The sequence below is a fragment of the Scylla paramamosain genome, unplaced genomic scaffold (genome assembly GCF_035594125.1).
Source record: "Scylla paramamosain isolate STU-SP2022 unplaced genomic scaffold, ASM3559412v1 Contig9, whole genome shotgun sequence".
Taxonomy (NCBI): Eukaryota; Metazoa; Arthropoda; class Malacostraca; order Decapoda; family Portunidae; genus Scylla; species Scylla paramamosain.
In genome coordinates this window covers 1,675,839-1,688,129 of record NW_026973674.1, presented here as the reverse complement: position 1 = coordinate 1,688,129, position 12,291 = coordinate 1,675,839, and the positions used below count along the sequence as shown (strand labels likewise).

The 12,291-nt window shown below is 42.2% G+C and overlaps 2 protein-coding genes across 4 annotated transcripts in view; one reads left to right on the top strand and one right to left on the bottom strand.

Moving 5' to 3' along the window:
• Window positions 1–2,291, bottom strand: part of LOC135096938 (ankyrin-2-like) — a 134,552-nt gene extending 132,261 nt beyond the window's left edge. The window contains exon 1 of one of the 3 annotated variants that reach the window (XM_063998711.1): window positions 1,857–2,291. The gene's annotated coding sequence lies outside the window, so the exon portion shown is untranslated. The remainder of the gene's footprint in view (window positions 1–1,856) is intronic. The other 2 variants (XM_063998709.1, XM_063998710.1) reach the window with 2 other exon arrangements.
• Window positions 2,292–3,498: 1,207 nt separating this feature from the next.
• On the top strand, window positions 3,499–6,303 carry LOC135096931 (uncharacterized). Its single transcript, XM_063998706.1, has 3 exons — window positions 3,499–4,159; window positions 4,489–4,587; window positions 5,183–6,303. Exons 1-3 carry the CDS (start codon window positions 3,861–3,863, stop codon window positions 6,030–6,032), a joined length of 1,248 nt encoding a protein of 415 aa, XP_063854776.1. The 5' UTR covers window positions 3,499–3,860; the 3' UTR covers window positions 6,033–6,303.
• Window positions 6,304–12,291: the final 5,988 nt, after the last annotated feature.

Sequence of the window (12,291 nt, the reverse complement as noted above, 5' to 3'; positions counted from 1 at the left end):
AGAGAGAGAGAGAGAGAGAGAGAGAGAGAGAGAGAGAGAGAGAGAGAGAGAGAGAGAGAGAGAGAGAGAGAGAGAGAGGAGGAGGAGGAGGAGGAGGAGGAGGAGGAGGAGGAGGAGGAGGAGGAGGGGGAGGAGGAAGAGGAGGAGGAGGGTGGAGGAGGAGTAGAAGGAGGTGGAGTAGGCCTTCTTTTATCTATGCCAGGGGTTCCCAATCTTTCGTACATGTACCCCTTGTGGTACATTTCCTTTTTTCAAGGGATCTCAGAGGATAATTACTACTGTGCAACAAATGGTATTTTAATCTGCAGTCAGATTGCACAATGCACAATGATACAAAGGAACAAAAAAGGTTGGGAACCCCTGATCTATGCAGACCACCTGTATATAACGAACTGCCTTTTCTTTCTTCTTTAACTGATGTTGCAGCCTGCTTTGTATTTTTGTAATGTAAACAATTAACATCGTTTACATTCTCTCTCTCTCTCTCTCTCTCTCTCTCTCTCTCTCTCTCTCTCTCTCTCTCTCTCTCTCTCTCTCTCTCTCTCTCTCTCTCTCTCTCTCTCTCTCTCTCTCTCTCTCTCTCTCTCTCTCTCTCTCTCTCTCTCTCTCTCTCTCTCTCTCTCTCTCTCTCTCTCTCTCTCTCTCTCTCTCTCTCTCTCTCTCTCTCTCTCTCTCTCTCTCTCTCTCTCTCTCTCTCTCTCTCTCTCTCTCTCTCTCTCTCTCTCTCTCTCTCTCTCTCTCTCTCTCTCTCTCTCTCTTGCGGATTATCAAGTGAGGATGTTTGCACGTAATGACCATGAGAACCAACAGCTGCTCTCTGCTGCTGCTGCTGCTGCTGCTGCTGCTGCTGCTGCTGCTGCTGCTGCTTGCTGCTGCTGCTGCTCCTGCTGCTGCTGCTGCTGCTTCTGCTGCTGCTACACTATACTACTACTACTACTACTACTACCACTACTACTACTACAACTACTGCTACTACTACTACTAACTACTACTACTACTACTACTACTACTGCTACTACTACTACAGTGTACTACTACTACTACTAATAATAATAATAATAATAATAATAATAATAATGATAATAGATAATAATAATAATAATAATAATAAAAATAACAATAATAATAATAACAATAATAATAATAATAATAATAATAATAATAATAATAATGATAATAATAACAATAATAATATTGCCATTAACACTATTACTATTGCTGTTGCTATCAGTACTACTTATACTATTACTACTAATACTGCTACTTTTACTTTTACTACTACTACTACTACTACTACTACTACTACTACTACTACCACTACTACTACTACTACTACGATTATTACTACTGCTACTGCTACTGCTACTACTACTACTAGTACACATTGCTGCCGAGTCCATGGTAACCTCACTTCTCTTCACAATAGAAAGCGAGGCGGCGATGGGATGAGATGAGAAGAATGGAGAAAAGTAAAGCATCAGAGCTGAACAAATTTGCAGGAGAGATAGAAAAAAAAGTGAAAAGAATGATACGAGAGAGAGAGAGAGAGAGAGAGAGAGAGAGAGAGAGAGAGAGAGAGAGAGAGAGAGAGGAGAGAGAGAGAGAGAGAGGAAATCACTATCTCTCTAGAGAAGAAATCACAATTTCTCTCTCTCTCTCTCTCTCTCTCTCTCTCTCTCTCTCTCTCTCTCTCTCTCTCTCTCTCTCTCTCTCTCTCTCTCTCTCTCTCTCTCTCTCTCTGTGTGTGTGTATGTGTGTGTGCGGTGTGTGTCATGAATTTTAGTAAACACACACACACACACACACACACACACACACACACACACACACACACACACACACAGACGGCAGCTCACCGTGGTCTGGGGGTGCAGCAGGGGGGTGTCTGGCAGCCTTCACTCGATCAGTGCGACAGGGTATGAGGTGAAACAAAGGCTTTTACACAATATACTGAGAGAGAACTCAGTCGCGGGTAACGTGTCAACTCTATAATCCTTGTGTGTTGTAAGTGTGAGAACTTTGTCTATGAGACGGTAGGACCACAAGACTGGCATCTGTGTCTGTCTACACTCTACTGATGCGGAGAAGAGGGAGCTGCTGGATGTGTCTCAGTGAGTTGCAGCGTAGTTAATATTGATACACATCTTAATTAACATGAAAACACAACTGTTATGGATGAAACAAAGATACCTATGATAGACACGATGGAAATATAGCAGTCTATCCTCGCACCATAAAGTGTACAATGGTAGTAAAAATGAGGTGCTGTTAACCCTGCCACAGCTGCCCACACTCAGGATGTGACACGTGACTGAGATAAGACGCAATGAGTAAGAAGTAAAAAGGAGAAAGAATAAAAGAGGGAAAATGATAAGCATGAGAACAGCTACCAAGAAGTTATCACCGCCCTAACAGATAAGATACGAGACGTGGACACTGAGGAGAGCAACAAGATCCTATGAGTCATGTCTAACAGAGCCAGAGATTAGCAGCAAATTACAAGGAGAGATACGCAGGTGGCTATCACTAAAAATATCATACGAGTAGAGGTCACTGGAAGCAAATGACTTGGACAACACGGACAGCCGGCACACCATAGGTAACGCTGTCTCCTAAAATCTGATTACATGCGATTACCAAAGTTACTTGAGAATGAATCTTACTGAAAGTTAAGGGAAAATAAACTGTATGGTCGAAGTATGGGAAGATAAAATACAATTACTTGAAAATGGACCTTACAGAAAATATAGGAAAATTAACCTTATGATCAAAGTATGACAAAATAAATATAACTACTCGAAAATAAACCTTATCGAAAGTTATAGGAAAGTAAACCGTATGATCGAAGTATAGGAAAGTAAATCTTATAGCAACGGAAGCCTTATTGGAGCAAAAGGTCGCTCTAACATCACATGTATGTTATGAGGTGTAGGAGACGAGAATAGACAGAAGCAGACAGAAAGACAAGCTAGAAAGAGCTGTCAGACCAGAGAGGGTCAAGATGGGCAAGCCTCCTATCACAGTACCAGTAAATATAGACCCAGACGTGTTGATGTTATATTTCAAAAGAGAGGGATTAGGTAGGTGTAGGATGTGTTTCCTCATTAAATACTAGTTGCGAGGTGTGTGTAGGATGTGATTTATCATTGAGTATTAAATGTGTGAGGTGCTTTTAATCGAAATTGCATTGTGAAGTATTCGAGATATTTAAAGGAATCTATTTAAAGAGGTATTAAACAATTTTCGTAATTTTTCGTTGTTGTCGGAAATCGTATATGATCGTTTGACTGTAAATAATGTAAATAATACAAATTAAGTAAAATGTATACAAACTTAAATATGATCACTTGAACCAACAAAAGCCAGTTTTAGAGATTAGGGACGCAACAAGATCGTTAGGTAAAACACTCTTGAGAACCCGACTAAACAAATGTGTGGCCTTAGAAAGCACTCGTGGTGAGGGAGAGAGAGAGAGAGAGAGAGAGAGAGAGAGAGAGAGAGAGAGAGAGAGAGAGAGAGAGAGAGAGAGAGAGAGAGAGAGAGAGAGAGAGAGAGAGCAAACCATTTCAGAATACAAGCCATAGACCCACCTCGCCAGCGCCGCCTTCTGCCAGCCAGCTTGCGCATGGCCGAGGCTAGGGGACCGAAGAGGGTGTGCAGGAGTGCCGTGAGATGTTTCATCTCAGCACAGTGCCCATATACATAAAAAAAAAAAAAAGGACTCAGTTTTATTCCCATCTAAAAGTTAGTGCTCTTACACACGAGGACACTAGTGTACGCCACCGGTGTCGGACACTAGTGTCTTTGCTCAAGACACCGCCTGGCAACTAGTGAGCCACTCACACACCTCAGTCGGAAGAATGGCGGGAAACGAAGAGCTTCTACTTGTTGCTTTGCTGGCCAAAAAGAAATCGAAGAGGCGCTCTGTAGAGAGGAAGGTGCATGTACATCCCATATTGTCATCAAGAATGAACACAGGAGCGCATCATACACTTTTCAATGATTTGTGTGCTGATGAAAAGAAGTTTTTCAACTATTTTCTTATGAGCAGGCCGTCATTTGAAGAACTTCTCAGCTACGTGAGGAGAGACATCACAGGAACTACCACAAACATGAGAGAATGCATTGCACCAGACGAGAAGCTTGATGTAACTTTGAGGTAAGCCTTATATAACTAGTTGCTGGTACTTTTTGCGAGGACATACATGAAAAAAAGAAATACTAGATCTATTAATAAGACAAAAAAAAAAATTGATCTATTATTAATATTTATTTCCTTACAAGTACAGTTCTATTTAGTACAAACAATGAGGTGCTTACTATGCAAGAAATAACTAATTTTCATTCATATGGTTGCTGATGTCAGACATGGCTGGTGATGGTGCTGGTGTAGACATAGGAGTTGTTTGTAGATTAGTGTTGCTGCATTGAGGAATCTTATTCAGAGAATTATGATAACCCCCATGAACTGCTGGTTGCTGGGCATAGTGGAAAACTGGTGATGGCTGTGGAGGCTGGTAGATGGGAGGTGCCTGATGCTGAAAGTGCTGTGGCCATTGTTGGTACACCTGTTGAGCCTGGTAAATGGTAGCAATAATATCCTGCTTTAGCTTCAATTTTCTGTCTGCAGGTACCTTGTGCAGTTCTGTTACTAAGGATAGTAAGAACATCCTATCCTCGTCGTTTTCATTTGTTGCCTGTTGATTCTCACGCAATGCTTTTTTCTTGAGGAGTTCAATGAGTTCATCATCAGTACTTTTTGTTTTCCGAGACTGGTTATGAGAACGTTTTCCAGGACGTTTCTCAGTCTCCCAAGTTTGCATTTCCTGACCTAGTTCTTGGGAGTCTTCATGTTCATTATCCTGATAAGTCTCTTCATCCATACTGCTTGCAGTGTGTTTGGAGACAGTTTCAAGAAAACGCAGGGCTTCAAAGTGGACATATTGCTTCCGTCCACAGGCACCTGATCCACTCTTTTCTTGCTTCTTCTTCAACAGCTCTCTGGCATAGCAGGATCGGATTCCCTTCCACTTCTTCTGAACAACAACCACTGACAAAGAGAAATCATAAACATCAGAAATACGATTTGCAAACTGTACAACGTCAGTATGTGTGTGTGTGTGTGTGTGTGTGTGTGTGTGTGCTGCAGTCACAATTAACCTATACCTACTTTTTGCTACAGGTATCTGGCCACCGGTGACACCATAACTGATCTCCAATACCAGTACAGACTAGGCGTATCTACCATCGCGAAAATCATCCGGGAAGTCTGCAAGGCTATTTGGGAAAGAGTGAAGACAGTTTGTTTTCCTGATGTGACAGAAAGACTTTGGTTGGAAATTGCAGCTCAGTTTTACCAAAAGACTGATTTCCCTCATTGTCTTGGTGCCTTAGATGGGAAACACATCAGGGTAATCAAACCAGAGAATAGTGGTTCTTTGTATTATAATTACAAGAACTACTTTTCGATTTTGCTTCTTGCTGTATGCGATGCATCACACAAATTCATATTTATTGATGTAGGTGCATATGGGAAGTCTTCTGACTCAACTGTGTTCAAGGAGAGTAAATTTTTCAGGAAACTTGAAAATCAAACCCTGAATGTTCCTGCTCCACAAGAATCGTACTCAGGCTTTGGAACACCCATGCCTTTTGTATTTGTGGCTGACGAAGCTTTTGGACTATCCCAACACATTGTGCGCCCATATGCTGGTAAATTTTTGAGTCAAAAGAAACGCATCTTCAATTACAGACTTTCACGAGCCCGCAGACTCATTGAATGCTCATTTGGAATCCTTGCAAACAAATGGCGCATCTTCCATCGACCACTCAATGTAAGCCTATCACTGGCAGAGGACATCATCAAGGCGTGTTGTGTTTTGCATAATTTTGTAAGAGACAGAGATGGCGTTCGAATTGAGGATACTTTAACCGTGGAAGGGCTCTTTGATATGGAACCTGCTGCAGGGCCAACTTCAAGACTTGCCAGCCATTTGAGAGACAAATTTGCGGACTACTTTGTCAGTGACTAAGGTGCACTTCCATGGCAGTTACAACGTATCTAGACAATGGTGTGGGTGGTGACATGGTGTGGTGGTGTGGGTGGGTGGTGGTGACAAGGTGTGGCTGATGACATGGTATGGTGACGTGGGTGAATGGTGGTGACAAGGTGTGGGTGATAACGTGGTGTGGTGGTGTGAGTGGGTGGTGGTGACAAGGTGTGGGTAGGTGGTGGTGACATGGTGTGGTGGTGTGGGTAGGTGGTGGTGACATGGTGTGGTGGTGTGTGTAGGTGGTGGTGACATGGTGTGAGTAGGTGATGACATGGTGTGGTGGTGTCTGTGTGGTTGGTGACAGGAATGGGGTAAGTTTTGTGTGTAATAATGAATAAACTTGTATACGTAAGCACAGTAGATTCTTTACTTACCTTGTGAACATGTAATGAAACAGAAAATAAAAATAAACATAAAGGACTTACGTATTTCTTTCTTTTCTGAGAGGGGTTTCTCTTCAAAATCAGGAATGAGTATCACCATTATTGCATTCCAGCAGTTCTGCTTTTCTATCTTATTTGCATATCCCTCACAAGATGGGTCCCATAGTGCTGGTAGTTTTTCTATTTCACAAATGAGGTCCTCCGTGTTCAGCTTCTCCTCCACCATCTTCGAAATTGTCCTTGATAGGCCGTCTCCTTCCATCATGGGATGATGGTGGGTGTCAAACTGAGCATGAGAAGCTGGCCAGTGGGCAGCGGTGGCGGATACTGGTGGCTACGTGTGAAAGCTTCCATTTAAAACAATGCTTTCCAGTGAGTGGCGGCAACCGTCAGTGTCCGCCACGTGTTGCGGGAGCGACGCACCGAAATATCTGTTGCCCGAAAGTTGTCTGCTTGGGACACAGCTGTTGCCTCGTGTGAAAGGCTCCATTTGATAATATGGGAGGCAACTAGTGTCCGACACCGGTGGCGGACACTAGTGTCCTCGTGTGTAAGGGCACTAAATGCTAAAAGTGTATACAAGAAACTATAAAAGTTTTCTTAAGTCACTTTAGCTAAGAGTAAAAGTAAAATTTAAACTTGCTATACGTGCCATGTTTAGCGCTTTTAAGAAAGAACCTAGCCATTATATTTTTGCACTTGAATGTCAAAACAATTCCTAAAGTATTTAATGTTAATCTATATATCACTTTTCCATAGAAAAAAAAAGAACCGGAGTATTGACATACTTTATGAGTTTAATTATGTACATGAGGCGAGTTCTGACACGAACCCGCCCCGGGGATGCCAACGCAACGATGATAGGGGCAGCTTGGCCAAGCCCAAGGAAGAGAGATGTAGCTCTGTCAAGCTAATTGGATGACATACTAGTTTCTACTTAGTGCAAAATTATTTGAAAAATTATGCTTACCCCTGCAAGCAGTGGTGGGGATGGTTAAGTTAGCCTGAATGCAATTAGCTTTATTAAATTCCACTAACTTCCTGCAAGTAGCTGTGAGATAACTTGGTTAATTAAGTTGGGATGAGTTCTAAAGAATTTGCTAAATTGTGCTATTTCTCAGTAAGGGACTATGGGGTGTCTGGGTGAGGTTATTAAGCTGAACGCAGAAAAGATAAGTTAAATTCCAGTTACTTGGACACACACACACACACACACACACACACACACACACACACACACACACACACACACACACACACACACACACACACACACACAAACACACATTTGCCAAAACACAAATTAAAATGGATTTCAATGTCATGAGCTACAATTACATTCCACAGTTAGCTTTATTTAATGCCTTATTTACACATTCTGCCTCCAAATCTCTGGATGCAGTAATTCTTATATGTGTAAAGTGGGGAACTCAGCAGCTTATATAACGTGTTTGTCTCATCATAATATCCATCAGAGAGAGAGAGAGAGAGAGAGAGAGAGAGAGAGAGAGAGAGAGAGAGAGAGAGAGAGAGAGAGATTTTTATTATCCACCAAAGTGGTTATTACTCAAATTACAATAGATAACTAGTAATTACAATAGATACATGAATCATAATAGTCAGTGAAACCCTAAGTCTAACTTAAACATTTTCTGTTAGAAGAAATTCCTTAAATCAAGCTTAAAAAGTGTTAAGGAGGGCACGTGTGTGAGGGAGAGCTAGAGAGCGTTCGACAACTTGACTCCACAGTACATCAGTTTCGCCTGTCTTCACAGTGTGTGTTAGTACGCGGCACATAAAAGCTGTGCCTTTGTCTGGTGATGCTGCGGGTGGCAGCTTGTCTGCTGCTTAATGATAAAGAACAATATGGATAAAATATTTGTAAGACTTTAAAAAATAGTTACACCTACGTCAAATACATGTTTCTCCTTTAATCTTAGCTATTTCAGTTCTTTGAAAGATGGTGATATATGGTAAGATTTCTTTACTCCTCCCACTGCTACCCTTGCTGTAAAATTTAGCAATTTCTGCATACTAGATATTACCGTATCATTTGTAGTCTCCCATATCCTAATACAATATTCGATTAAGCTTAAAACGAGTCTCTGTACAATAATGTCTCTGGTTTGTTTATCTAAGGTGTCACCTATTCTATTAATATATATTAAAATACCCATAGCTTTTTTATTTAGCTCATTAATGTGGATATCAAAAAGTATCAAACGGTCAATGTAGACTCCTGAGTTTTTAACATGTTTACTTGGGTACATGGTGTTACCATTAAAATTTATCGTTGTGTTAGGTGGAATGTTAGACAGCAGCTGACGATTTCCTATAAAAATGCATTGAGTTTTAGAGGAGTTGAACATCAGACCATTCTTTAAAAAATAATATCGACATTTAACATGAGTGTCCTCAGTGTCTTTAATTATCTGATTAAGTTCTTCTATATTTCCCGAATATAAAAACTGCATATCATGAGCACATTGTACCAGGAAACAGTCAACATGTGCATGTAAATCATTTAAATGGATGTCAAATAAAACTGGACCAATGATCGAGCCTTGTGAGACCCCATTTTTTTTTTTTTTTTTTTATGTAGGAAGGATACTGGCCAAGGGCAACAAAAATCTAATAAAAAAAAAATGCCCACTGAAATGCCAGTCCCATAAAAGGGTCAAAGCAGTGGTCAAAAATTGGTGGATAAGTGTCTTGAAACCTCCCTCTTGAAGGAATTCAAGTCATAGGAAGGTGGAAATACAGAAGCAGGCAGGGAGTTCCAGAGTTTACCAGAGAAAGGGATGAATGATTGAGAATACTGGTTAACTCTTGCATTAGAGGGGTGGACAGAATAGGGATGAGAGAAGGAAGAAAGTCTTGTGCAGCGAGGCTGCGGAAGGAGGGGAGGCATGCAGTTAGCAAGATCAGAAGAGCAGTTGGCATGAAAATAGCGGTAAAAGACAGCTAGATATGCAACATTGCGGCGGTGAGAGAGAGGCTGAAGACAGTCAGTTAGAGGAGAGGAGTTGATGAGACGAAAAGCTTTTGATTCCACCCTGTCTAGAAGAGCAGTATGAGTGGAACCACCCCATACATGTGAAGCATACTCCATACATGGACGGATAAGGCCCTTGTACAGAGTTAGCAGCTGGGGGGGGTGAGAAAAACTGGCGGAGACGTCTCAGAACACCTAACTTCATAGAAGCTGTTTTAGCTAGAGATGAGATGTGAAATTTCCAGTTCAGATTATAAGTAAAGGACAGACCGAGGATGTTCAGTGTAGAAGAGGGGGACAGTTGAGGGTCATTGAAGAAGAGGGGATAGTTGTCTGGAAGTTTGTGTCGAGTTGATAGAAGGAGGAATTGAGTTTTTGAGGCATTGAACAATACCAAGTTTGCTCTGCCCCAATCAGAAATTTTTAAAGATTTTAGAAAGATCAGAAGTCAAGCGTTCTGTGGCTTCCCTGCGTGATATGTTTACCTCCTGAAGGGTTGGACGTCTATGAAAAGACATGGAAAAGTGCAGGGTGGTATCATCAGCATAAGAGTGGATAGGACAAGAAGTTTGGTTTAGAAGATCATTAATGAATAATAAGAAGAGAGTGGGTGACAGGACAGAACCCTGAGGAACACCACTGTTAATAGATTTAGGAGAAGAACGGTGACCGTCTACCACAGCAGCAATAGAACGGTCAGAAAGGAAACTTGAGATGAAGTTACAGAGAGAAGGATAGAAACCGTAGGAGGGTAGTTTGGAAATCAAAGCTTTGTGCCAGACTCTATCAAAGGCTTTTGATATGTCCAAGGCAACAGCAAAAGTTTCACCAAAGTCTCTAAAAGAGGATGACCAAGACTCAGTAAGGAAAGCCAGAAGATCACCAGTAGAGCGGCCTTGACGGAACCCATACTGGCGATCAGATAGAAGGTTGTGAAGTGATAGATGTTTAAGAATCTTCCTGTTGAGGATAGATTCAAAAACTTTAGATAAGCAGGAAATTAAAGCAATAGGACGGTAGTTTGAGGGATTAGAGCGGTCACCCTTTTTAGGAACAGGTTGAATGTAGGCAGACTTCCAGCAAGAAGGAAAGGTAGATGTTGACAGACAGAGCTGAAAGAGTTTGACTAGGCAAGGTGCAAGCACGGAGGCACAGTTTCGGAGAACAATAGGAGGTACCCCATCAGGTCCATAAGCCTTCCGAGGGTTTAGGCCAGGGAGGGCATGGAAAACATCATTACGAAGAATTTTAATACGTGGCATGAAGTAGTCAGAGGGGGGAGGAGAGGGAGGAACAAGCCCAGAATCGTCCAAGGTAGAGTTTTTAGCAAAGGTTTGAGCAAAGAGTTCAGCTTTAGAAATAGATGTGATAGCAGTGGTGCCATCTGGTTGAAGTAGAGGAGGGAAAGAAGAAGAAGCAAAGTTATTGGAGATATTTTTGGCTAGATGCCAGAAATCACGAGGGGAGTTAGATCTTGAAAGGTTTTGACATTTTCTGTTAATGAAGGAGTGTTTGGCTAGTTGGAGAACAGACTTGGCATGGTTCCGGGCAGAAATATAAAGTGCATGAGATTCTGGTGATGGAAGGCTTAAGTGCCTTTTGTGGGCCACCTCTCTATCATGTATAGCACGAGAACATGCTGTGTTAAACCAAGGTTTAGAAGGTTTAGGACGAGAAAAAGAGTGAGGAATGTACGCCTCCATGCCAGACACTATCACCTCTGTTATGCGCTCAGCACACAAAGACGGGTCTCTGACACGGAAGCAGTAGTCATTCCAAGGAAAATCAGCAAAATACCTCCTCAGCTCCCCCCAACTAGCAGAGGCAAAACGCCAGAGGCACCTTCGCTTATGGGGATCCTGAGGAGGGATTGGAGTGATAGGACAAGATAAAGATATGAAATTGTTATCGGAGGAGCCCAACGGAGAAGAAAGGGTGACAGCATAAGCAGAAGGATTAGAGATCAGGAAAAGGTCAAGAATATTGGGCGTATCTCCAAGACGGTCAGGAATACGAGTAGGGTGTTGCACCAATTGCTCTAGGTCATGGAGGATAGCAAAGTTGTAGGCTAGTTCACCAGGATGGTCAGTGAAGGGAGAGGAAAGCCAAAGCTGGTGGTGAACATTGAAGTCTCCAAGAATGGAGATCTCTGCAAAAGGGAAGAGGGTCAGAATGTGCTCCACTTTGGAAGTTAAGTAGTCAAAGAATTTCTTATAGTCAGAGGAGTTAGGAGAGAGGTATACAGCACAGATAAATTTAGTATGAGAATGACTCTGTAGTCGTAGCCAGATGGCGGAAAACTCGGAAGATTCAAGAGCGTGGGCACGAGAGCAGGTTAAGTCATTGCGCACATAAACGCAGCATCCAGCTTTGGATCAAAAATGAGGATAGAGAAAGTAGGAGGGAACAGAAAAGGGGCTACTATCAGTTGCCTCAGACATCTGAGTTTCAGTGAGGAAAAGAAGATGAGGTTTAGAAGAGGAGAGGTGGTGTTCTACAGATTGAAAATTAGATCTTAGACCGCGAATGTTGCAGAAGTTAATGAAGAAAAAGTTGAGGGGGGTGTCAAGACACTTAGGGTCGTCGACGGAAAGGCAGTCCGACCTGGGGACATTTATGGTCCCCTCCCCAGATGGGGACTCCGAGGCTGGTGTAGGAGTCGCCATGATTTTAAAATTTTTGAGTGAAGGGTGTGTGTGGTATTAGGTGCTTGTAGTTTTGTGTGGAGGAAGAGAGTTGTCTTTAGAGGGCAGGCTGTGACTACCCCCTTGTGTTGTGAGACACAAAGGGAAACGTTCAGTGAGGTCACAGCTGGGTTTAATGATAAGTTCACAGCACCCCCTGAACAGTGCTTTAGACC

Coding starts and splice junctions, on each gene's coding strand:
- LOC135096931 (XM_063998706.1), top strand. CDS start 3,861: ATGGCGGGAAACGAAGAGCTTCTACTTGTTGCTTTGCTGGCCAAAAAG. Junction 4,160..4,488: donor AAGCTTGATGTAACTTTGAG/GTAAGCCTTATA, acceptor TGCTGGGCATAG/TGGAAAACTGGTGATGGCTG. Junction 4,588..5,182: donor CCTGTTGAGCCTGGTAAATG/GTAGCAATAATA, acceptor TTTTTGCTACAG/GTATCTGGCCACCGGTGACA.